The 27,328-nt window shown below is 45.9% G+C and overlaps 1 protein-coding gene across 1 annotated transcript; it reads right to left on the reverse strand.

Annotated features, from left to right (window-relative positions):
* Positions 1-558: 558 nt before the first annotated feature.
* On the reverse strand, positions 559-27,326 carry vars2 (valyl-tRNA synthetase 2, mitochondrial). Its single transcript, XM_042295125.1, has 30 exons — positions 27,079-27,326; positions 26,496-26,684; positions 26,319-26,400; positions 25,617-25,717; positions 25,315-25,436; positions 25,034-25,100; positions 24,836-24,933; positions 23,490-23,571; positions 22,895-23,014; positions 21,023-21,131; positions 20,738-20,826; positions 20,097-20,187; positions 19,389-19,516; positions 19,185-19,288; positions 17,386-17,467; positions 16,408-16,484; positions 15,964-16,051; positions 15,751-15,844; positions 14,212-14,282; positions 13,833-13,958; positions 12,421-12,525; positions 9,047-9,115; positions 8,738-8,816; positions 8,315-8,445; positions 6,569-6,721; positions 6,170-6,442; positions 3,972-4,083; positions 3,112-3,314; positions 2,875-3,024; positions 559-1,815 (listed from the first exon to the last, which is right to left on the reverse strand). Exons 2-30 carry the CDS (start codon positions 26,679-26,681, stop codon positions 1,726-1,728), a joined length of 3,282 nt encoding a protein of 1,093 aa, XP_042151059.1. The 5' UTR covers positions 26,682-26,684; positions 27,079-27,326; the 3' UTR covers positions 559-1,725.
* Positions 27,327-27,328: the final 2 nt, after the last annotated feature.

Consider the following 27,328-nt stretch of genomic DNA (forward strand, 5'->3'; position numbering starts at 1 on the left):
TGACACTGACTCAACTCCAGCCACTTTAATAATGGGAATTGATGGGAAATTATGTAAATATATCACTAGCCACTTTAAACAATGCTACCTTATATAATGTTACTTACCCTACATTATTCATCTCATATGCATACGTATATACTGTACTCTATATCATCTACTGCATCCTTATGTAATACATGTATCACTAGCCACTTTAACTATGCCACTTTGTTTACATACTCATCTCATATGTATATACTGTACTCGATACCATCTACTGTATCTTGCCTATGCTGCTCTGTACCATCACTCATTCATATATCCTTATGTACATATTCTTTATCCCCTTACACTGTGTATAAGACAGTAGTTTTGGAATTGTTAGTTAGATTACTTGTTCGTTATTACTGCATTGTCGGAACTAGAAGCACAAGCATTTCGCTACACTCGCATTAACATCTGCTAACCATGTGTATGTGACAAATAAAATTGGATTTGATTTGATATTTTATTTCAGCTCATGAAACCAACACTTTACATATCGCATACATTTTTTTTGTTCTGTGTAATATTTGACTAAAACAATCATGTCAAACCTTTGCTTACATTTGTATACGATAACATATATCTCTCTATTATATGTGGGAATACTTTGGAACACATTTCCAAAATTAAAAGAACTTGCAGCTGATTTTCTGGTGTTTTATAGCCTTTTATGTAAAAAAAACAACATTTAAACACTTTTGCTTGGAACCTGGGGGGCCAAAAAAAATCACCAGCGGGCCAAATTCGGCTGGGGAACCCTGGGATAGAGTATGCTGTTTTTTGATGACAGACAAGTGGTATTATTTTACATGCATGCCTATATGGCTTGACTCCAAGCAAGGGTCACCACTGTAGTTAGGGGTAGGGGTCACCCCACTGAAATTAGGGGTAGGGTCACCACTGTAATTAGGGGTAGGGTCACCACTGTAATTAGGGGTAGGGTCACCACTGTAATTAGTGGTAGGGTCACCACTGTAATTAGGGGTAGGGGTCACCCCACTGTAATTAGGGGTAGGGTCACCACTGTAATTAGGGGTAGGGGTCACCCCACTGTAATTAGGGGTAGGGTCACCACTGTAATTTAGGGGGGTAGGGTCACCACTGTAATTAGGGGTAGGGTCACCACTGTAATTAATTAGGGGTAGGGGTCACCCCACTGTAATTAGGGGTAGGGGTCACCCCACTGTAATTAGGGGTAGGGGTCACCCCACTGTAGTTAGGGGTAGGGGTCACCACTGTAATTAGGGGTAGGGTCACCACTGTAGTTATTCCAGGGCCTGCAGTTCTTGGTGTTCAATGGCAGAAAACCTGGTAGTCCATGATTGATATAATCAATGTCCGATCCAGAGTTGAATCCCTGCAGACAGACACTGTAGACAGTCAAGTTGTCCATGTAGAGGGAGGTCCTCTCTCACTGTGATTGTGTTTCAAATGGCACCCTATTCCCTACGTTGTGCACTACTTTAGACCAGGGTCCTAATCCTCACAGTGGTCATCAGTAGTTAACCCCGCCTAGTTCTAAAATGTCTCTTCTTAAAATCTGATTTTAAACCTAACCACACTGCTAACCTTATTCCTAACCCCAATTTAAAATAAATTGGCTAACCCCAACTTAAAAAATGAATGAAAACAAAAATGTGCATTTTTTTTTTATTTAACTTTGACTGTGGGAACTAGTGAAAAACCCTACATAGTACACTACTTTTGACCAGAGTTGTGTTTTGGAGGTCCCTGTAGTGCTGACAGCTGCTCCTCAATGTTCCTCAGCTCCTGCTCCAAGGCTGAGATCTAAACAGATACATTCCATTGTGGGGGAGGGAATGAAGGCAAATAATTTAACAGAAATACAAAGCAAAGTCTCTTTCAAGAACATCTTCATCAATGGTTTACGTCCCAAATGGCACCCTATTTCCTATATAGTGCCCTACTTTTGACCAGAGCCTTATGAGGTAATAGGATGCCATTTTGGATGTAAACAGTAGACATGCTGGTATGTCGGCCATTTTGCTCCAGCTTACATCAACAACATTTGATCACAGGATGAAAGCAAGTTTGCTCACGTGACAAATACAAAGGTTGTTATTGTGAGATCGTGCACATGGTTTTTTTTCTGTGGTATGCAAATACTGGACTATCTAATGTCCCAATACTACGCATGCTAAAAATGTATTGCTCAGCTACCGAACTCGTGATTTCCATGCCTGAATTAAAATGGTAAATCTATTTAATATTGAGAGGTCCATCACCTCATTATTTCATTATTTCTACTTTGCACATTCTTCCACTGAAAATCTACCATTCCAGTGTTTTACTTGCTATATTGTATTTACTTCGCCACCAGGGACTTTTTTTTGCCTTTACCTCCCTTATCTCACCTCACACCTCACTTGCTCACATCGTATATAGACTTATTTTTCTACTGTATTATTGACTGTATGTTTGTTTTACTCCATGTGTAACTCTGTGTTGTTGTATGTGTCGAACTGCTTTGCTTTATCTTGGCCAGGTCGCAATTGTAAATGAGAACTTGTTCTCAACTTTCCTACCTGGTTAAATAAAGGTGAAATAAATAAAAAATAAACTAGAGTCAAGTAGTACTTTATCGTCACAAACATCAGCAATGATTACAAAGACAAGGATCAATAACACGAGCAAACTATGAGGAGTTAAAAGTCCCATCGTCCAGGGAGATCTCCCAACATGCCATATAGCTCATTCTGTTGTGTTGGTCACAGGGGACTGTGGCAAGTGAGTGTGTGAGGCATTCTGTCATCGGCCCGTTTTATCTCACAAAACACACACCCTTGCCACATTTCATGCACCCACTTCCCAGTTTTTATATCTTACTTTGTTCTCTGTCTCTATCCTCACTCGCTCTGGAACCTTCTGTAAGTAGTTTGGCACACGGGTTCGAGAGAGGGATTGTTCCAGTTTAGAGAGGAGCTTCTCTCTGCGTTGGGAGAGCTGGAGACTAAGTTTGCTCACATTCACACCGCCCTGGAAGAAGGCAAACAACTCAGTACCATATTACAATCCACCATTTCTAGAAATATGTATGAGATTACACTGAAGCCGAATGATTACCTGAACATTGAGGTGTAACTGACAGGAGTGGTCGACCACACCCACAGCACTGCCTTTAGGGGGAGGGGGAGCCAACGGGAAGGACAGGGAGCCGGCCCCCTGAGGACAGTGGAGGTGGAGCTTGGTGATTCGGCCCAGGGTCCGTACAGCAGGGCCAAAGTGGACCAGGATCTGGGCTTGGCTGGGCGAACACACGGCCCACACTGGAACACAGAGGAAATGCGATTTATTAGTATACATGATTCATGAGTATATATGATTACGATTAATTATAATAATCATTATTATGATATTATTCATATACATTATAAAAGAGAATCATGCCATGAAATAGCCTGACAGAAAGATGGTCCATATCGTAAACATATTTAGATCAGGTTTTTTGTCCAGCCTACACTAGAACAGATAGGAAACATAATCCTTATATGTAGAAGGCTTTGTCATGTTGATGACACTGTTATGACGTACAGTTGGAATGAAATGGCCCTGCCAGGGTGAATACACTGGTTCATCTAGAACTAACACATACAGTCTACTGTAATGCTCAGACGGAGACAGAGAGAGAGCACTGTTTGCATGATGATTATAACGTTCACAAGGCAGAATGAGTTGTTCAGAGGGATGCTACATATCATAGATCAGATTTCGATCAGGATCTCTCCAGTTTACAACTCGGCTTATATAACCACGTAAAACATGCAATGGTCACATTGAAGCACCGTTATAGTTCATCTGTCAAATCTCTGTGTGGTCGACTACTAAATCTGTGAGACAACAACTTATCCAATACCAGGCCAATAGACATAACATTTATCTATCCAGTTGAGTTCAGTTGTGACATTGATGTGACAGTGACGTACTGTCAGGCTTCTCCTTGGTCATGCCACACTGGGCCCTGAGGGACCTGGCTACTCTCACCACTTCCTGGACCAGAGTGAAGTCTGCTTCCTCCTGGGGGAAGTGCCAGTGTGCCTGGCAGGAAGTTGAGCAGAAATAACAAGAAGGAGCGAGATAGATGGGATAGAGATAAGAGGTAAAAAAAAACAAGGAAGAAGAGAAACCAAAACCACAGATGTGACCGTTAGTTTCTCAGCACTAATGACATTACCATAGTACACTCTTAGAAAAAAATGTGCTATTTAGAACCTAAGATGGTTCTCCGGCTGTCCCCATAAGAGAACCCTTTTTGTTCCAGGTAGAACCCTTTACACAGAGGGTTCTACATGGAATCCAAAAGGGTTCTACCTGTAAACAAAATTGGGTTCTTCAAAAGGTTCTCCTATGGGGGACAGCCGAAGAACCATCTTAGGTTCTAAATAGCACATTTTTTTTAAGTGTCCAAGCCTCATAAGTTTAATGATCCTCACAGCTCTATAGCCAATAGGATTTCATTAAGTCTATAGCTTTCTAGTCAGTAGTTTTATAGCTATACAAATGCTATAAACCCCACACCAGTATGGACATAAATGGGTATAAAGTGAGTGTGTGTGTGTGTGCGCATGTGTATGTATTAGTATCTACATAAACTCAGCAAAAAAAGAAACGTCCCTTTTTCAGGACCCTGTCTATCTAAGATAATTCGTAAAAATCCCAATAACTTCACAGATCTTCATTGTAAAAGGTTTAAACACTGTTTCCCATGCTGGTTCAATGAACCATAAACAATTAAAGAACATGACCCTGTGGAACGGTCGTTAAGACACTAACAGCTTACAGACGGTAGGTAATTAAGGTCACAGTTATGACAACTTAGGACACTAAAGAGACCTTTCTACTGACTGAAAAACACCAAAAGAAAGATGCCCAGGGTCCCTGCTCATCTGCGTGAATGTGCCTTAGGCATGCTGCAAGGAGGCATGAGGACTGCAGATGTGGCCAGGGCAATAAATTGCAATGTCCTGTACTGTGAGACGCCTAAGACAGTGCTACAGGGAAACAGGACGGACAGCTGATCGGCCTCGCAGTGGCAGACCACGTGTAACAACACCTGCGCATTATCGGTACATCCAAACATCACACCTGCGGGACAGGTACAGGATGGAAACAACAACTGCCCGCGTTACACCAGGAACGCACAATCCCTCCATCAGTGCTCAGACTGTCCGCAATAGGCTGAGAGAGGCTGGACTGAGGGCTTGTAGGCCTGTTGTAAGGCAGGTCCTCACCAGACATCACCGGCAACAACGTCGCCTATGGGCACAAACCCACCATCGCTGGACCAGACAGGACTGGCAAAAAGTTCTCTTCACTAACAAGTCACGGTTTTGTCTCACCAGGGGTGATGGTCGGATTCGCATTTATCGTGGAAGGAATGAGCGTTACACCGAGGCCTGTACTCTGGAGCGGGATCGATTTGGAGGTGGAGGGTCCGTCATGGTCTGGGGCGGTGTGTCACAGCATCATCGGACTGAGCTTGTTGTCATTGCAGGCAATCTCAACGCTGTGTGTTAAAGGGAAGACATCTTCCTCCCTCATGTGGTACCCTTCCTGCAGGCTCATCCTGACATGACCCTCCAGCATGACATGCTGCCCGTTCCGTGCGTGATTTCCTGCAAGACAGGAATGTCAGTGTTCTGCCATGGCCAGCGAAGAGCCCAGATCTCAATCCCATTGAGCACGTCTGGGACCTGTTGGATCAGAGGGTGAGGGCTAGGGTCATTCCCCCCAGAAATGTCCGGGAACTTGCAGGTGCCTTGGTGGAAGAATGGGGTAACATCTCACAGCAAGAACTGTCAAATCTGGTGCAGTCCATGAGGAGGAGATGCACTGCAGTACTTAATGCAGCTGGTGGCCACACCAGATACTGACTGTTACTTTTGATTTTGACCCCCCCTTTGTTCAGACACATTATTCCATTTCTGTTAGTCACATGTCTGTGGAACTTGTTCAGTTTATGTCTCAGTTATTGAATCTTATGTTCATACAAATATTTACACATGTTCAGTTTGCTGAAAATAAAACCCAGTTGACAGTGAGGACGTTTCTTTTTTTGCTGAGTTTACATTTCAGTTGTGCAACTGACTAGGACCCCTCTTTCCCCCCCCTACTACTCTCTTACCAGTTGTGAAGACTGTGGGTATGGCTGTAGACACAAGCTAGCCCCGGCACTATCACCACCCTCTCCCTTGAGAAGGTAGAGCCTCTGCCACAGCTCCTCAGTGAGGAAGGGCATGAAGGGAGAGAGGAGGGCCAGAGAGACAGACACACAGTGGTAGAGAACAGCCCTGACCACCTGCTTCTCTCTCTGGCTACCTCTCCCAGTGTGCACTGTGTCGATCAGACCCAACTCCCCGGCGCCAGAGTCCTGGCTCAGCACTGGCTTGATGCACTCCTGAGAGAGAGAGCGAGAGAGCGATGTAGAGATCAGGGGAAGACACAGTTAGAGAGAAGACAGAGAGTTTCTCCTCAGTCCTTGATGTCCGTTACTAAACTACAGTCCATGACAGATTCTCCTCACCAGGTAGATGTCACAGAGGCTGTGCAGCCAGAAGGAGTGCAGGGCAGCGGTAACAGAGTGGAGTTCATATCTCTCAAAGCCCTGCTCACACTGGAGCACCGTGCTATAGAGCCGAGAACAAACCCACTGGTCCATACTGTTCAGAGGAGAGGTCTGGACAGAAAGAGAGAGGAAGGGAGAGAAAGAGAGGGAAGGAGAGAGAGGGAGAGAGACAGAGGGAAGGAGAGAGAGGGAGAGAGACAGAGGGAAGGAGAGAGAGGGAAAGACAGACAGAGAGAGAGGGAGGGAGAGAGACAGAGGGAGAGAGAGAGAGAGGGAGAGAGAGAGGGAGGGAAAGAGACGGAGGGAAGGAGAGAGAGGGAGAGAGACAGAGGGAGGGAGAGAGAGTCATATTTACAATATATATTTCCAGCTATTACCAGGTTTCCATCCCACCTTTTTATGCTAGTAAAAATGTCTGATATAAAATGTCACATCAGGCCTGATAACTTTCCAATTGTAAACAAAACAAAATACGCTAAACAACATGGGATCTTTTTGCAAGGAAATGGCGGTGGAAATTCCTTTATGCGCAAATATTGATATCATAACCATCACATCAAAGTAAACTTGTAGTCACACAACGATATGTTGTGTGGTCCTCCCACTACGACTCGGGAAACCATGCAGTTGACTAGGCTACAGATGAAATGATGAGTCGATGCTTGTCTGCCTTTTGACAATAGAAGTCATCTTTCTCTTTTGTCCGTAATAATGTCTTTGTGTAGGTAGCCTGTATCTGTGAGCTGTTGGCTAGAGAACACGTACCGAGACCAGAGTGGGCCATTTGTTTTGGAACAAAATGATCAGAAGGGTTATAAATGAGATGGAAAACTATTTAACTTGTATTTTTTTTATTTCGTTACATGGGAATGTAAGGTATTTGTATGTGCTCTACGTCATCATAGCCTGTTATCTGCAACCAGTTCATTTAATGGGGCGGCAGGGTAGCCTAGTGGTTAGAGCGTTGGACTAGTAACCGGAAGGTTGTAAATTCAAAACCCCCTGAGCTGACAAGGTACTAATCTGTCGTTCTGCCCCTGAACAGGCAGTTAACCCACTGTTCCTAGGCCGTCATTGAAAATAAGAATGTGTTCTTAACGGACTTGCCTAGTTAAATAAACGGTTAAAAAATTGTTATTAAATAAATGGAAACATCTCTGCTGGGAATATATGCACTGTTTTTATGCGGATTTTAGAATATATATGCATGAAAATCCGTCGGCCAATGGCTGAAGTGCATACAAATGTCAGAATTAAAAGATATGACGTAATTGTTTAAAAGCACTACCCATTGACTGTTTAAACTACGGCATGCGACATGGTTCAATCTACAGTTTAATTTTTTTTTCTAATTGCCTGGCATCTGGAAGCTAAAAATATGGATCATGTATACTCTGTTAATGACCCGACAAAAAAATAAGAGTAACGGAGAGAAATGAACGAGCGGAACGAGGAATTTGTGTTAAGTGCACGTTGGCCGCCATCTTTATGCCCCTCAACCTCTGGATGGAAACCTAGTTTATAACAAACAGGAATTAAGGAATTTAAATGACTGGAAAAATCAGTGATTATTATAGAGAGAATCTTAACTTCCACAGTCACATTTTCACTTTAGTCTCCCAGTGACATTAATGTGACAACAACAGCGATATAACATTGTCATGTCTGTTGGTGTTCCGCTACGGTATAAATCTAATCCATTACCTGTTCCACTGTTCCCAGTTCAGCCCCTCGGTCCTCCAGGACACCCAGCGTGAATCTCACTGTCTGCCACATCTTGTTACAGAAGTGTCTACAGCTCAGCACCTGGGACACGGACAGACTGATGTCCTCACCTGATGGGCGGACAGAGAGAGAGAGAGACAGTGATATTGTTGCTATGGAAACAAACTGTTGTTTTTTGTTGTTGTCAGAACTTTGGAAGACGACCTCGGCTATTCTCAAGAGAAAAACTACAAAGAGACCTGGAGTTTGACAAATAGACCTCTTTCCTCAGATAAAACACCTGATGTGAGGGAGACTCAGGGAGTCACTCACCCTGGGCCTTGTAAGAGCAGAGTCACTCACCCTGGGCCTTGTAAGAGCAGAGTCACTCACCCTGGGCCTTGTAAAAGCAGAGTCACTCACCCTGGGCCTTGTAAGAGCAGAGTGCGAAGCGGAGCGCGTCAGTACCACACTCTGGGATCCCCTTAGGGAAGTCTTTCCTCTGGACGCCATAGGGGACAGAGAGACAGGAGTCAGGGGCTGTGTCCCAAAATGGCACCCTTAAGTCCCTATTCAGCACACTACTTTAGGGCTTTGGTCATGTGGAACAGGGTGCCATTCGGGACACAGTCAGGGAGAGAGCACAGAGGAAGTAAATGAACATGCCCCACTCAGACGGAACAAATGACTGAGAGGAGGGAGTCGAGGGAAGGCGCTGGGCAACTGACTGACCTGCGCTTCCATGGCGACCATGCTCTCACGGGGGTCAAGGTTGCCCTCCTCCACTTTCTCTTGGAGCCTCTGAGGAGGGGGGGAGAACAAATGTGTGGTTTAAATTGGCAAAAAAAAAAAACACAAGGTTGTAGGGTGAGACAGGGAGATGCAGCTTGAGCCCCACCCTCTTCAACATATATATCAACGAATTGGCGAGGGCACTAGAACAGTCTGCAGCACCCGGCCTCACCCTACTAGAATCTGAAGTCAAATGTTTACTGTTTGCTGATGATCTGGTGCTTCTGTCACCAACCAAGGAGGGCCTACAGCAGCACCTAGATCTTCTGCAGAAATTCCATCTAGACACCGTTGCCCTAGAGCACACAAAATACTACACATACCCTCGGCCTAAACATCAGCGCCACAGGTAACTTTCACAAAGCTGTGAATGATCTGAGAGACAAGGCAAGAAAGGCCTTCTATGGCCTCAATATGAACATATAATTCGTCATACCAATTAGGATTTGGCTAAAAATACTTGAATCAGTTATAGAACCCATTGCCCTTTATGGCTGTGAGGTCTGGGGTCAAACACCAACCAAGAATTCACAAAATGGGAAAAACACCAAAATTCTGCCAAAATATCCTCAGTGTACAACGTAAAACACCAAATAATGAGCAGAATTAGGTCGATACCCGCTAATTATAAAAACCAAGAACAGAGCCATTAAATTCTACAACCACCTCAAAGGAAGCGATTCCCAAACCTTCCATAACAAAGCCATCACCTACAGCGAGATTAACCTGGAGAAGAGTCCCCTAAGCAAGCTGGTCCTGGGGCTCTGTTCACCAACACAAACAGACCCCACAGAGCCCCAGGACTGCAGCACAATTAGACCCAATCAAATCATGAGAAAACAAAAAGTTAATTACTTGACACATTGGAAAGAATCAACAAAAAAACAGAGCAAACTAGGATGCTATTTGTCTCTAAACAGAGAGTACACATTGGCAGAATACCTGACCACTGTGACTGACCCAAACTTAAGGAAAGCTTTGACTATGTACAGACTCAGTGAGCATAGCCTTGCTATTGAGATAGAGCCATGTCTGCCTACGGTGGCCTCAAGAGAAGACAGGCTATGTGCACACTGCCCACAAAATGAAGTGGAAACTGAACTGCACTTCCTAACCTCCTGCAAAATGTATGACCATATTAGAGACACATAATTCCCTCAGATTACACAGAGCCATAAAGAATTTGAAAACAAATCCAATTTTGATAAACTCCCATATCTATTAGGTGAAATACCACAGTGTGCCATCACAGCAGCAAGATTTGTGACCTGTTCCCACAAGAAAAGGGCAACCAGTGAAGAACAAACACCATTGTACATATTTATGCTTATTTATTTTCCCTTTTGTACTTTAATAACTATTTGCACATCCTTACAACACTGTATATATACATAATATGACATTTGAAATGTCTTGATTCTTTTGGAGTGTAATGTTTACTGTTCATATTTTGTTTATTTCACTTTTGTTTATTATTTACTCAACTTGCTTTGGCAATGTAAACATGTTTCCCATGCCAATAAAGCCCCTTGAATTGAATTTGAGAGAGAGCAAGAGAATACATAAATAGTGGGAGAGAGAGAGAGCAAGAGAAGACAAATAGTGGGAGAGAGAGAGAGCAAGAGAAGACAAATAGTGGGAGAGAGAGAATACACAAATAGTGGGAGAGAGAGAGAGCAAGAGAAGACAAATAGTGGGAGAGAGAGAATACATAAATAGTGGGAGAGAGAGAGAGCAAGAGAAGACAAATAGTGGGAGAGAGAGAATACATAAATAGTGGGAGAGAGAGAGAGCAAAGAGAAGACAAATAGTGGGAGAGAGAGAAGACATAAATAGTGGGAGAGAGAGAAGACATAAATAGTGGGAGAGAGAGAAGACATAAATAGTGGGAGAGAGAGAAGACATAAATAGTGGGAGAGAGAGAGAGCAAGAGAAGACAAATAGTGGGAAAGAGAGAAGACATAAATAGTGGGAGAGAGAGAGAGCAAGAAAAGACAAATAGTGGGAGAGAGAGAAGACATAAATAGTGGGAGAGAGAGAGAGCAAGAGAAGACAAATAGTGGGAGAGAGAGAAGACATAAATAGTGGGAGAGAGAGAGAGCAAGAGAAGACAAATAGTGGGAGAGAGAGAAGACATAAATAGTGGGAGAGAGAGAGAGCAAGAGAAGACATAAATAGTGGGAGAGAGAGAAGACATAAATAGTGGGAGAGAGAGAAGACATAAATAGTGGGAGAGAGAGAAGACAAATAGTGGGAGAGAGAGAAGACATAAATAGTGGGAGAGAGAGAAGACGTAAATAGTGGGAGAGAGAAAAGACATAAATAGTGGGAGAGAGAGAAGACATAAATAGTGGGAGAGAGAGAAGACATAAATAGTGGGAGAGAGAAAAGACATAAATAGTGGGAGAGAGAGAATACATAAATAGTGGGAGAGAGAGAAGACATAAATAGTGGGAGAGACAGTGAGCTTTTGTAATACGGCATTACTTTTTAATCATGCTAAGTAAAATTTTAGAGTGGGAGAGCTCCACTACACGGCAGATTGCCAAGAGCATATTTCCACTGCAGCAAGACATCCTCTTCTCTCCTCACCCTCCTCTCTCTCTCTCTCTCTGTTGTTTTTACAGCCCAGAACAAGATGATCAATTCTGTGGCAGTAATGTCCTTCCACCACCATGATTTAGTGTTCTAATAGATGTCGTTACTCCTAACAAGTCCTCTGTCGTTACTCCTAACAAGTCCTCTGTCTCCCGGCCAGGCTGGACAGCTCTGACCATGTTACTCCTAACAGGTCCTCTGTCGTTACTCCTAACAGGTCCTCTGTCGTTACTCCTAACATGTCCTCTGTCGTTACTCCTAACATGTCCTCTGTCGTTACTCCTAACAGGTCCTCTGTCGTTACTCCTAACAGGTCCTCTGTCGTTACTCCTAACAGGTCCTCTGTCGTTACTCCTAACATGTCCTCTGTCGTTACTCCTAACATGTCCTCTGTCGTTACTCCTAACAGGTCCTCTGTCGTTACTCCTAACATGTCCTCTGTCGTTACTCCTAACATGTCCTCTGTCGTTACTCCTAACATGTCCTCTGTCGTTATAACAGGTCCTCTGTCGTTACTCCTAACATGTCCTCTGTCGTTACTCCTAACATGTCCTCTGTCGTTACTCCTAACAGGTCCTCTGTCGTTACTCCTAACATGTCCTCTGTCGTTACTCCAAACAGGTCCTCTGTCGTTACTCCTAACATGTCCTCTGTCGTTACTCCTAACATGTCCTCTGTATCCCGGCCAGGCTGGACAGGTCTGACCGTGTGTGTACCTCCAGAGAGATGCCAGAGATAACATCTAAAGGGTCGATGACATTTCCCAGAGATTTACTCATCTTCCTGCCATGCTTATCCCTCACCAGAGAGTGGAGGAGCACCTGGGAGAGAGAGAGAGAAAGAGGGAGGGAGAGAGAAATAGAGAGATGGGGAGGGAGACAGAGAGTAAGAATAGGGGCTCTAATTTATACTCTGTTGTTGTTATCAAGCGCTGTTAATATCAGACCCCGTTGTCGTTAATATCAGACCCCGTTGTCGTTAGTGTCAGACCCCGTTGTCGTTAATATCAGACCCCGTTGTCGTTAGTGTCAGACCCCGTTGTCGTTAGTGTCGGACCCCGTTGTCGTTAGTATCGGACTCCGTTGTCGTTAGTGTCAGACCCCGTTGTCGTTAGTATCGGACCCCGTTGTCGTTAGTATCGGACCCCGTTTGTCGTTAGTATCGGACCCCGTTGTCGTTAGTGTCGGACCCCGTTGTCGTTAATGTCGGACCCCGTTGTCGTTAATGTCGGACCCCGTTGTCGTTAGTATCGGACCCCGTTGTCGTTAGTATCGGACCCCCGTTGTCGTTAGTATCGGACCCCGTTGTCGTTAGTGTCGGACCCCGTTGTCGTTAGCGTCGGACCCGTTGTCGTTAATGTCAGACCCCGTTGTCGTTAATGTCAGACCCCGTTGTCGTTAGCGTCAGACCCCGTTGTCGTTAATGTCGGACCCCGTTGTCGTTAATGTCGGACCCCGTTGTCGTTAATGTCGGACCCCGTTGTCGTTAATGTCGGACCCAGTTGTCGTTAGTGTCGGACCCCGTTGTCGTTAGTGTCGGACCCCGTTTGTCGTTAATGTCGGACCCCGTTGTCGTTAGTGTCGGACCCCGTTGTCGTTAATGTCGGACCCGTTTGTCGTTAGTATCGGACCCCGTTGTCGTTAATATCGGACCCCGTTGTCGTTAGTATCGACCCCGTTGTCGTTAGTATCGGACCCCGTTGTCGTTAGTATCGACCCCGTTGTCGTTAGTATCGAACCCCGTTGTCGTTAGTATCGGACCCCGTTGTCGTTAGTATCGGACCCCGTTGTCGTTAGTATCGGACCCCGTTGTCGTTAGTATCGACCCCGTTGTCGTTAGTATCAGACCCCGTTGTCGTTAGTGTCGGACCCCGTTTGTCGTTAATGTCGGACCCCGTTAATGTCGGACCCCATTGTCGTAGCGTCGGACCCCGTTGTCGTTAGTGTCAGACCCCGTTGTCGTTAGTATCAGACCCCGTTGTCGTTAGTATCAGACCCCGTTGTCGTTAATGTCAGACCCCGTTGTCGTTAATGTCAGACCCCGTTGTCGTTAGTATCAGACCCCGTTGTCGTTAATGTCAGACCCCGTTGTCGTTAATGTCAGACCCCGTTGTCGTTAGTATCGCTACCTGTTTGAAGGGCAGCTGCCCAGTCAGTTCTGTGCCAAGCATCACCATCCTGGCCACCCAGAAGAAGATGAGGTCACTTCCTGTTTCCAGGATAGTGTTGGGGTAGAATTGCCTCAGGTCACTTGTCTGTGGGGGCATATTTGTAGAGGACACAACACGTCAAGTAAGCATGAGGAAGTGTGGGCACTCTTTGGGGCATATTTTAGTGGTTGATGTCATGAGTCCTAGACAATACAATGGATGCCTGAAAAGGCACCCTATTCCCTACATAGTGCACTACTTTAGACCATAGCCCTATGGGGAAAAGGTGCCATTTGGGACACATATTTCTTTGTTTGTGAAAAGTGAAACATATGGGGAGGAAATGCAAGTGAAGTACCTGCTGTGGCCAGCCCAACATGGCAAATGGGAAGAGCCCTGAGGAGAACCAGGTGTCCAATACATCAGGGTCTGACATGGAGAGAGAAAGAGAGAGAGGGTGTAAACGAGCCAATCGAAAACAAACAAACAACACAACAGGCTTGTGATAGAGTCCCTGTGGTGCCACACTGAGTCATTGTTGTGCTACAAACAATTAAATGGGTTTATGTGACGGCAGTAAAGCAGATCTCCTGACAGACAGACTTATTAAGGTGAGTCACCCCGGGTCAGTGTAATGGGGTCAGCAGTCACCCCGGGTCAGTGTAATGGGGTCAGCAGTCACCCCGAGTCAGTGTAATGGGGTCAGCAGTCACCACGAGTCAATGTAATGGGGTCAGCAGTCACCCGAATCAGTGTAATGGAGTCAGCAGTCACCACGAATCAATGTAATGGGGTCAGCAGTCACCCGAGTCAGTGTAATGGGGTCAGTGTAATGGGGTCAGCAGTCACCCCGAGTCAGTGTAATGGGGTCAGCAGTCACCCCGAGTCAGTGTAATGGGGTCAGCAGTCAACCACGAATCAATGTAATGGGGTCAGCAGTCACCCGAGTCAGTGTAATGGGGTCAGCAGTCACCCTGAGTCAGTGTAATGGGGTCAGTGTAATGGTGTCAGCAGTCACCCCGAGTCAGTGTAATGGGGTCAGCAGTCACCCTGAGTCAGTGTAATGGGGTCAGTGTAATGGGGTCAGCAGTCACCCCGAGTCAGTGTAATGGGGTCAGCAGTCACCACGAGTCAATGTAATGGGGTCAGCAGTCACCCCGAGTCAGTGTAATGGAGTCAGCAGTCAACCACGAATCAATGTAATGGGGTCAGCAGTCACCCGAGTCAGTGTAATGGGGTCAGCAGTCACCCTGAGTCAGTGTAATGGGGTCAGTGTAATGGTGTCAGCAGTCACCCCGAGTCAGTGTAATGGGGTCAGCAGTCACCCTGAGTCAGTGTAATGGGGTCAGTGTAATGGGGTCAGCAGTCACCCTGAGTCAATGTAATGGGGTCAGCAGTCACCCCGAGTCAGTGTTATGGGGTCAGCAGTCACCCCGAGTCAGTGTAATGGCGTCAGCAGTCACCCCGAGTCAGTGTAATGGCGTCAGCAGTCACCCCGAGTCAGTGTAATGGCGTCAGCAGTCACCCCGAGTCAGTGTAATGGCGTCAGCAGTCACCCCGAGTCAGTGTAATGGCGTCAGCAGTCACCCCGAGTCAGTGTAATGGCGTCAGCAGTCACCCCGAGTCAGTGTAATGGCGTCAGCGGTCACCCCGAGTCAGTGTAATGGCGTCAGCAGTCACCCTGAGTCAGTGTAATGGCGTCAGCAGTCACCCTGAGTCAGTGTAATGGCGTCAGCAGTCACCCTGAGTCAGTGTAATGGGGTCAGCAGTCACCCTGAGTCAGTGTAATGGGGTCAGCAGTCACCCCGAGTCAGTGTAATGGCGTCAGCAGTCACCCCGAGTCAGTGTAATGGCGTCAGCAGTCACCCTGAGTCAGTGTAATGGTGTCAGCAGTCACCCTGAGTCAGTGTAATGGCGTCAGCAGTCACTCCATATTTTCCAGCAGCCCGCTCTCTGGCCTCCTCCTCACTCCTGCCCCAGACCCAGAGCTCCTGAGTGAAATAACACACATCAATAAATAAGGTTGTTTACAATACAAAAATATGACTGACAATTCGTTGATAAGTGTGACTGTGAGAGTGTGAAATCCAGCTTGAAACATGCAGTGCACCTCCTGAGTGTCAGTGGAATCTGAGAGAGTCACTCGATAGGCTGGAATCTGATGACCCCACCAAAGCTGCCTGGATATGCACCAATCACTGACGTGGAAAACACAAACAGGCATCACATTGTTAAAACCACATAAATCATAACAAGGACTATTTTAATAAAACCAAGGGGTCAAAGAGCAACAATAAAACAATGAAGATGTCGGGGCCCGGTGTTGCTAGTCCAGCAGGAAGACAAACAAACAGACTTGTTGTTGCTTCTCTCAGACGTCACACTATTATTGTTCAGTTCAGTTCGGAATATAAATGTGACTGACATCCTAGTTGGAAGATTCCAGATGTCCTGCTTATTTCTCTCTCCTTCTGAGAATCTTGCAGCTAGGTCCAGGAGGGGGGGGGGACCTTTTGATATTTATAAAAGTAATACTTTCTCCACTCTTACTGACCTGATGTTAGAGAGCCAGCTACACCATGTTTTGTTGTAGAAGTGAGGAATGATCTCTAACTGTCCCTCATCTACTGCCTGAGGGAGAGGAGAGAGAGAGACAGACAGAGAGGGAGAGAGAGGAGAGAGAGAGAGAGGGGGAGAGAGAGACACACAGAGAGGGAGAGAGGGAGATAGAGGAGAGAGAGAGAAAGAGGGTGGAGAGAGAGAGAAAGAGAAGAGGAGAGATAGCAGAGAGAGAGAGAAAGAGGGTGGAGAGAGAGAGAAGAGGAGAGAAAGAGGGGGGAGAGAGACAGACAGAGAGGGAGAGAGAGGAGAGAGAGAGAATGAGGGTGGAGAGAGAGAGAAAGAGAAAGAGGGGGGGAGAGAGAGAGATAAAAGAAAGAGGGGGAGAGAGAGAGAGAAAGAAAGAAAGAGAGTGGAGAGAGAGAGAGAAAGAGAAGAGGAGAGAAAAAGGGGAGAGAGAAAGAGGGCGGAGAGAGAGAGAAAGAGAAGAGGAGAGAAAGAGGGGGAGAGAGAGAAAGAGGGTGGAGAGAGAGAGAGAGAGAGAAAGAGAAGAGGAGAGAAAGAGGGGGGGAGAGAAAGAGGGTGGAGAGAGAGAGAAAGTGAAGAGAAGAGAAAGAGGGGGAGAGAGAGACAGAGAGAGGGAGAGAGAGAAAGAGAAGAAGAGAGAAAGAGGGTGGAGAGAGAGAGAAAGAGAGGGGGGAGAGAGTCAGTGCCATGCATTACATCCTCTTCATTGACATGTTCAAATGATAAACAGACCCTCTCACCTACACAGACCCTCTCACCAACACATACCCTCTCACCAACACAGACCCTCTCACCAACACAGACCCTCTCACCAACACAGACCCTCTCACCAACACAGGGCAGTGGTTAAAAGCAGTGCACTATGTAGGGAATAGGGTGCCACTGAAGCAGACAGGCTGAGGTGACCTACAGCAAATACTACAACACAAAGAGACAGTCCAATCACCTGTATGGCTCTCTGGGCCATCTCTCCACAACGCACAAACCACTGCTTCTTCAACAAAGGCTCAATGACATCCCCAGAACGACTGACACACAGGAGGGGGAAAGAGGACAAGAGAAATAATTAGCAGAATAACACAAAATAGCTTTGCCATAGCAACTGGGTGTGGCCTTAACTCTATGGTGAGGTCAGTAGGATAGTAAACAAGATGCTGACGATACCCTGCTGTTACACTGATGTGTTACCCTGACACTTAACGTGTTACGTCAGGGTAACACGTACCCACGTTACCCAGGGTAACACGTTAACACGTTACCCTGGGTGTTACGTGTTACCCGTCGGGTGTTACACGTAACACGTTCAGGGTTACCCTGACGTGTTACGTGTTACCCTGTTACGCGTTACCCTGACGCGTTACCCTGACGTGTTACGTGTTACCCTGACGCGTTACCCTGACGTGTTACTTGTTTCTCTGACGCGTTACGTGTTACCCTGACGCGTTCCCCTGAAGCGTTCCCCTGATGTGTTCCCCTGACGTGTTACGTGTTACCCTGACGCGTTACCCTGACGTGTTACGTGTTACACTGACGTGTTACCCTGACGTGTTACGTGTTACCCTGACGTGTTACGTGTTACACTGACGTGTTACCCTGACGTGTTACGTGTTACGTGTTACCCTGACGTGTTACCCTGACGTGTTACGTGTTACCCTGTTACGTGTTACCCTGACGTGTTACCCTGACATGTTACCCCTGTTACGTGTTACCCTGACGTGTTACGTGTTACCCTGACGTGTTACCCTGACGTGTTACGTGTTACCCTGACGTGTTACCCTACGTGTTACCCTGACGTGTTACGTGTTACCCCTGTTACGTGTTACCCTGACGTGTTACCCTGACGTAAGCGTTACCCTGACGTGTTACGTGTTACCCTGTTACCCTGACGTGTTACCCTGACGTGTTACGTGTTACCCTGACGTGTTACATGTTACCCCGTGTTACGTGTTACGTGTTACCCTGACGTGTTACCTGACGTGTTACTCCTGTTACGTGTTACCCTGACGTGTTACCCTGACGTGTTATCTGTTCTGTTATTCAGTTCATTTTGGGTAACTGATTGGATTTCTATGTGAAATTGAAGGAGATGGGCATACTGGATGAACAGCAGGTAACCACATCTAACCCATATCTCTTCTGTACACATATTAGATTACTGACTAAATCAAAACAGCTTCTGGGATAACTGACAGAAATGATTCCTTTTAGCCAGCAATTCTGAATGTGGTGATTCATTCACTTTTCTCTGTGAAAAAACCCTCTGTCCTGTATTTCACTTGTAAACATATTGTCTTTCACTGCAAAAGTAATCATGTTTTTAATTTATCCCATAATCTGGGTTTGATTTATCAGGGCACTACATTATTAGGACACTACATTATCAGGACACTACATTGTCAGGGTACTACATTATCAGGACACTACATTATAGGGAGCTACATTATCGGGGCGCTACATTGTCGGGGCGCTACATTGTCGGAGCACTACATTACCGGGGCACTACATTACCGGGGCACTACATTATCGGGGCACTACATTATCAGGGCACTACATTAGGGCACTACATTATCAGGGCACTACATTATCGGGGCACTACATTATCAGGGCACTACATTATCAGGGCACTACATTATCGGGGCACTACATTATCGGGGCACTACATTATCAGGGCACTACATGATGTGATTCGAACACCCTTTCCGTCTCAAGAGAGAGAGGGAACAGACAGTGAATGTCTCCCTCTACCTGCAGACAGGTAAAGACATGGCATGATCCCTTTTCCCTCTGAACAGCATCTTCTCGGTCAGTGCATCGATCACTTGTTCTCTGGCATCAAAACGCTTCACTCCCTGTGATGGGAGGGAAAGATTAGATATCTCTCAGATGTTACGGAACTGCCAGACAGAACACAGTAACTGACAACAACAATCTCTGGATGAGATAGTGTACCTCCAGCCATTGACCACAGAGAGGGGTCATCGTGCCGTCTCCTCCAATCACAGTGAGGCGAGGAAGAGAGTGCCGCTGGGAAAGCAGGAAGTCAGTGTGGTCGTGAGCTGGAGTAACTTTTACAGCACCTGAGAAACACAGACAGAAACAAACGGACAGACAGAGACAGACGCAGATGGACAGAGAAAGAGAGCGAGACAGACAGACAGACAGACAGACAGACAGACAGGACAGAGACAGACAGGCGGATAGGACAGACAGAGAGAGAGAGAGAGAGAGAGAGAGAGACAGATGGATAGGACAGACAGAGAGAGAGAGAGAGAGACAGATGGATAGGACAGACAGAGAAAGACAGAGACAGATGGATAGGACAGACAAAGACAGAGAGACAGATGGATAGGACAGACAAAGACAGAGAGACAGATGGATAGGACAGACAGAGAGAGAGGAGAGAGACACAGACAGACAGACAGACAGACAGACAGACAGACAGACAGACAGACAGACAGACAGACAGACAGACAGACAGACAGACAGACAGACAGACAGACAGACAGACAGACAGAACAGAACAGAACAATAAAGAAGGAATGGTTTTCAGAATAATCATTGTTTTGTACCATAACAGCCTTTAGCATAACTAGCTTGTTCTCGTTCCTGACGCATTGCTGTTCAAATTCCATCAGATCATCAAGACCGTTCCTGTACCTGTACCCAGCTCCATGTCCACCAGAGTGTCAGTGATGATGGGTAAGAGTCGGTCAGCGAATGGGTGTCTGCACTGTTTACCATGAACTGCCTGCAATACAAATAGTAGTGAACCATTTAGAAGTCTCAGCTAAAAGACAACTCGTAATCATACACAGTGGTACAATAAAGATATCGAGGGTCCTCAGGATTTAATCTGAAGTATACTAGCCTGATATCGAGGGTCCTCAGGATTTAATCTGAAGTATACTAGCCTGATATCGAAGGTCCTCAGGATTTAATCTGAAGTATACTAGCCTGATATCGAGGGTCCTCAGGATGTAATCTGAAGTATACTAGCCTGATATCGAGGGTCCTCAGGATTTAATCTGAAGTATACTAGCCTGATATCGAGGGTCCTCAGGATTTAATCTGAAGTATACTAGCCTGATATCGAGGGTCCTCAGGATTTAATCTGAAGTATACTAGCCTGATATCGAGGGTCCTCAGGATGTAATCTGAAGTATACTAGCCTGATATCGAGGGTCCTCAGGATTTAATCTGAAGTATACTAGCCTGATATCGAGGGTCCTCAGGATGTAATCTGAAGTATACTAGCCTGATATCGAGGGTCCTCAGGATTTAATCTGAAGTATACTAGCCTGATATCGAGGGTCCTCAGGATGCACAGCGATGGCCACATCACCCAACATGGTCTCGGGACGTGTGGTCGACACTGCCACCTCTCCATCTAAGAGAAAGAGAGAGAGAGAGTATAAACAACAGGAAAGATGGGAGAAATCCCAGAGAACAGCAGACATACAGGAAGATCACGACTCAGATACTGAGATTACATCTCAAATGGCACCCTATTCCCTACACAGTGTACTACTTTTGTCCAGAGCCCTAAATAGGGTGCCATTTGGGACTCAAACCCAACCACTCACCCTGGCCGTCTATAGGGTAGCTAAAGGTGACCATGGTCCCAAACTCCACCCTGTTCTGGTAGCCAGGGACAGACAACAGGGTTCTGCCAGACAGCTGCTTGGAGTCAACCTGCAGGAAGCGTCAACACACCTCTCAAATAAAACACCACGATGATTCATCATCTCAAGTTTACAATTTGAAAATAAAATCTTATTTAACTGCAGACAATAAATTGTACAAACTGAAGCTGTACATCATGTTCTGTAGCACATAGCAAAGATGATGTTGTTGCTAAAGTGACATGCTATAACACTATGAGAGTAGAGGGTCTCGTCTAATAGTTAAGACTGACCTCTACGTCGGAGATGGCCGACTGACCTCTACGTCGGAGATGGCCGACTGACCTCTACGTCGGAGATGGCCGACTGACCTCTACGTCGGAGATGGCCGACTGACCTCTACGTCGGAGATGGCCGACTGACCTCTACGTCGGAGATGGCCGACTGACCTCTACGTCGGAGATGGCCGACTGACCTCTACGTCGGAGATGGCCGACTGACCTCTACGTCGGAGATGGCCGACTGACCTCTACGTCGGAGATGGCCGACTGACCTCTACGTCGGAGATGGCCGACTGACCTCTACGTCGGAGATGGCCGACTGACCACTACGTCGGAGATGGCCGACTGACCTCTACGTCGGAGATGATAGACTATATCGGAGATGGCCGACTGACCTCTACGTCGGAGATGGCCGACTGACCTCTACGTCGGAGATGGCCGACTGACCTCTACGTCGGAGATGGCCGACTGACCTCTACGTCGGAGATGGCCGACTGACCTCTACGTCGGAGATGGCCGACTGACCTCTACGTCGGAGATGGCCGACTGACCTCTACGTCGGAGATGGCCGACTGACCTCTACGTCGGAGATGGCCGACTGACCTCTACGTCGGAGATGGCCGACTGACCTCTACGTCGGAGATGGCCGACTGACCTCTACGTCGGAGATGGCCGACTGACCTCTACGTCGGAGATGGCCGACTGACCTCTACGTCGGAGATGGCCGACTGACCTCTACGTCGGAGATGGCCGACTGACCTCTACGTCGGAGATGGCCGACTGACCTCTACGTCGGAGATGGCCGACTGACCTCTACGTCGGAGATGGCCGACTGACCTCTACGTCGGAGATGGCCGACTGACCTCTACGTCGGAGATGGCCGACTGACCTCTACGTCGGAGATGGCCGACTGACCCTCGTCGGAGATGGCCGACTGACCTCTACGTCGGAGATGGCCGACTGACCTCTACGTCGGAGATGGCCGACTGACCTCTACGTCGGAGATGGCCGACTGACCTCTACGTCGGAGATGGCCGACTGACCTCTACGTCGGAGATGGCCGACTGACCTCTACGTCGGAGATGGCCGACTGACCTCTACGTCGGAGATGGCCGACTGACCTCTACGTCGGAGATGGCCGACTGACCTCTACGTCGGAGATGATAGACTATATCAGAGATGATAGACTATATCAGAGATGATAGACTATATCAGAGATGATAGACTATATCAGAGATGATAGACTAACCTCTATATCAGAGATGATAGACTAACCTCTATATCAGAGATGATAGACTATATCAGAGATGATAGACTATATCAGAGATGATAGACTAACCTCTATATCAGAGATGATAGACTATATCAGAGATGATAGACTAACCTCTATATCAGAGATGATAGACTAACCTCTATATCAGAGATGATAGACTAACCTCTATATCAGAGATGATAGACTAACCTCTATATCAGAGATGATAGACTATATCAGAGATGATAGACTAACCTCTATATCAGAGATGATAGACTATATCAGAGATGATAGACTAACCTCTATATCAGAGATGGCCGACTCCAAAGCACAGCTCCAGTTGACCAGCCCCTCAGAGCGATAGATCAGACCAGAGTCACACAGCCTTACAAAGGCCTCGGTCACAGCACTGCTGAAGCCCTGAAAATACCCACACACAAAAGGTACACACACACACAGGAAGAAAGAGCTGAGCAGAAGAACGGACAATAACATAACCTGTATGTGATAATGACATCAATAACATAACATACTACAATAACAATACTATAACAGTGTGGTATATAAGTAGACAAGACTTGCTTTCTGTTTCTGATGTACACCCCCTGGACAGAACACTAGTCTATCTCCTGTTTCTGATGAACACCCCCTGGACAGGACACTAGTCTATCTCCTGTTACTGATGAACACCCCCTGGACAGAACACTAGTGTATCGTATCTCCAATCTATTTTCTTAATGCTGAATGCTGAGCAGACACTCATAGGGTCCCATTTTTACAGCCTCTGGTAAGACGTGGCCGGTGCTCGAACTCCCAACCATCCAATCTCAGGGCGGACATTCTAACCACAAGGCCAGTGTGTCTGTGATGATGTAGTGTAATAGTACTGTCTTACTGGATCCATGGTGAAGCAGGCTCTGCTCCAGTCCAGAGACGCACCAAGTTTCCTCAGCTGGTGATAGATCTCCTCTCCCTTCCTGGAACACACACACAGACAGAACCCATACTAGAACACAGACAGAACCCATACTGGAACACACAACACACAGAACCCATACTAGAACACAGACAGAACCCTTACTAGAACACACAGACAGACAGAACCTGTACTGGAACACAAAGACAGACAGACAGACAGACAGACAGACAGACAGACAGACAGACAGACAGACAGACAGACAGACAGACAGACAGACAGACAGACAGACAGACAGAACCCGTACTGGAACACACAGACAGACAGACAGAACCCATACTGGAACACACAACACACAGAACCCATACTAGAACACAGACAGAACCCTTAATAGAACACACAGACAGACAGAACCCATACTAGAACACAGACAGAACCCTTAATAGAACACACAGACAGACAGAACCTGTACTGGAACACACAGACAGACAGAACCCTTACTGGAACACACAGACAGAACCCTTTCTAGAACGCACAGACAGAACCCTTTCTAGAACGCACAGACAGAACCCTTTCTAGAACACACAGACAGAACCCTTTCTAGAACACACAGACAGAACCCTTTCTAGAACACACAGACAGACAGAACCTGTACTGGTACACACAGACAGAACCCTTTCTAGAACACACAGACAGAACCCTTTCTAGAACACACAGACAGACAGAACCCGTACTGGAACACACAGACAGAACCAAATGTGAAAATAGAATCATCTTTATCTCATTAAGAAGATGGATAGTTGTATGATTCTACTAATGACAGTGGAAAGCAGTGTCAGAGAACAGCAGGCAGAGGAGAGAGAGAGAAAAAGGGAGAGAGAAAGAGAGAGAGAAAAAGGGAGAGAGAAAGAGAGAGAGAAAAAGGGAGAGAGAAAGAGAGAGAGAAAAAGGGAGAGAGAAAAAGAGAGAAAAAGGAGAGAGAAAAAGAGAGAAAAAAGGGAGAGAGAAAGAGAGAGAGAAAAAAGGAGAGAGAAAAGAGAGAGAAAAAGGGAGAGAGAAAGAGAGAGAAAAAGGGAGAGAGAAAGAGAGAGAAAAAGGGAGAGAGAAAGAGAGAGAGAAAAAGGGAGAGAGAAAGAGAGAGAGAAAAAGGGAGAGAGAAAGAGAGAGAAAAAGGGAGAGAGAAAGAGAGAGAAAAAGGGAGAGAAAGAGAGAGAGAAAAAGGGAGAGAGAAAGAGAGAGAGAAAAAGGGAGAGAGAAAGAGAGAAAGAAAAAGAAAAAGAGAGAGAGACAAATAATAAGAGGACAGAAAGGGACCTCATACTCACTCTTTCTTCCATGTCCACACCTCCTTTAGAAACTCCTCCCTGCTGAGGTCCTGTCTTCGCTTCCCTCGTTCCCTAAACAACCTCCTCTCCACCACCGTCTGAGATTAAGACCAGAAGGTTGGACACGGGTTTTACATTTAGCTTGAAAGAGAAGCAAATGTGAAAGATAATATGGATAGCCAGGTCAGGGAGACATACCTGCGTAGCGATGCCTGCATGGTCACAGCCTGGTACCCAGACAACTTTGTAGCCCTGCATCCTCCTCCTGATACAACCACACATTCAATCAGTACAACAATACACTTCATCACATCTCCTAAAACATGTCAAATACATTAGCCGTTCAAAAAGTAACACATTTCAGCTCTGAAAGATCTCATACGACAGATAGGATTTGATGTGGTGCCATTTCATTTCAGCCAAAAAAGGAAACATCTCTAAACCGACTGATTCTATTATTGTCCGTGAGAAATAGTTACCAGCGGACCAATGCATCCTCTATGGCCACTGTGAGTGCATGGCCGAGGTGCAGCGTGCCAGTCACATTTGGCGGAGGGATACACATTGAGAAGGAGCGATTCACAGCATGTGGCAGTCTGTCCTAAACGTTGATGCAACAACAAAAATAACAACATGGGCATTAGACTAAATCTAACTATTAGAGCTGTGTTATCCGGATAGATTGTTATTAGAGCTGTGGTATCTGGATAGATTGTTCCTAACATGGGAGCATCATCAGGCAGTTTGAAATATGGCTTATTATAATGCTCTATTCTCTTACATTGATCTCTGGGGTGAAGAAGCCTTCTTTCTCCCACCACGGGTACCAACTGGTCTCCACATACTCCGGGCTGTAGGACGAAGGGAAGGGCAGGGTGGTGTCTAAACAAGGGATGGTGAATAAGAAGAGATTAATTTATTTAGCGAGAGAGTGTTGCCACACGGGAGCAAGGCGAGTGCGTCAATAGACCACTTGTTGTATTATCCCAGTGAAACCAGCCTGATCTCTGCGTTCATGACAGGACGTAAGGGTGGGTGTAAGTCTTTTAGGACTAGGAATTGCCAGGGACGTCACGATACGATATTATCACGATACGTTGGTGCCGAAACGATATGTATTGCGATTCTCCTGATTCTATATGTATTGCAATTGGATGCTGTGATTTCTGTTGAGATTTGATGTTACAAACATTTTGCTCACCATATGTCTGCTGCAGAGGGACAAGACAGAGACATGATAACGAGTTTTGAATCAGTCACGGAAATAAAAGTGCTGAAAACACATTGGCTCCCTATTTAAAAAGAAGATGGAGAACAAGCTATGGAGGAAAAATACTGGAGTTTTGCCAACTAGCGTAAAAAAATATTATTGCGATATTGTCAAAACGACACAATATATATCTTCAAGAATAATAAGAATATGCCGATATGTAACTGTATCCATTTTGTCCTCCATCACTAAAGTCTTTGGGACATTCATTACCTTTCTTCTCCCCAGGAGGTGTTGAAACACTGTACGCTATCCTCTCTTTCTCACTCCATTTCATTCCTTGATCTTCAACATTCTGAAAATGGATTTAACTTTCATGTAAAACAAAACAAGTCTCTGTCTTTGTTTGTTATGTGTAAGAGTCCACTAACTAGGAGTGAGGTCACCTACGTTGTGTTGACTGCTCAGTATGGCCTCCTCCTTATCTCTCCTCCGCCTCTCTTTCTCCGCCTGGGTCCGGGGACTAGATTGAGGAGGAGGTTTTTCCGCATTGTGAGCATAGAGCCTATGTGAACATTTTCTGTGTATTGCCCTCTCTGCTGCCCTCACAGAGAGGCCACAGGCGGACCTCCACATCTCCTGCAAGACAAATCAAGAGAAAATGAAAGCAAAGCAAATAAGGCAGCCAGTGATTTCCCATAGACTACATGAGTCTAGGAGCCCCTTCATTGGAAACATTTTAAAGACATTTTCAAATCCATTCCAATCATCCATTTCAAACATGCCATGGGTCTAGGCATTTGCTTTCTGTTTGCTAATTACGCTGCCTGGATAAGTGCATGAATGATAATTGAAGCTAGGTGATACATTGGGGTAAAACAGACTCAAGAGAATAATATTTTAAATGCACCTCTTCAGAGACTTCTGTCACTTTGCTACGTTGCTGTTTTATAGTCATACTCATAATAATATATATTGATTGAGCGCTGTTGACTACATTTTTCCAATGAATGATAAATAATATGTGCTCTACCTTCAAGATGATGTGCTCGTGGGCGCAGACATGTTAAACTAGCTGCGACCTTTCAACTACGACCTAACGGAGAATATACTCATTTGTTCATATCTTCATTGTAATTTGTAATTTGTTTGACACTTTATCAAACACTTTATGAATTATGTAGAACTAATAGCCTAAACAGATTTGACAGTTTCTTATTGACTAGCTATGTCTTTCGTGTCCCAACCATAGCAAAAGTGCATCAAGCTCAATGTTCCCCACC

Source organism: Oncorhynchus tshawytscha, linkage group LG13 (assembly GCF_018296145.1).
Source record: "Oncorhynchus tshawytscha isolate Ot180627B linkage group LG13, Otsh_v2.0, whole genome shotgun sequence".
NCBI lineage: Eukaryota > Metazoa > Chordata > Actinopteri > Salmoniformes > Salmonidae > Oncorhynchus > Oncorhynchus tshawytscha.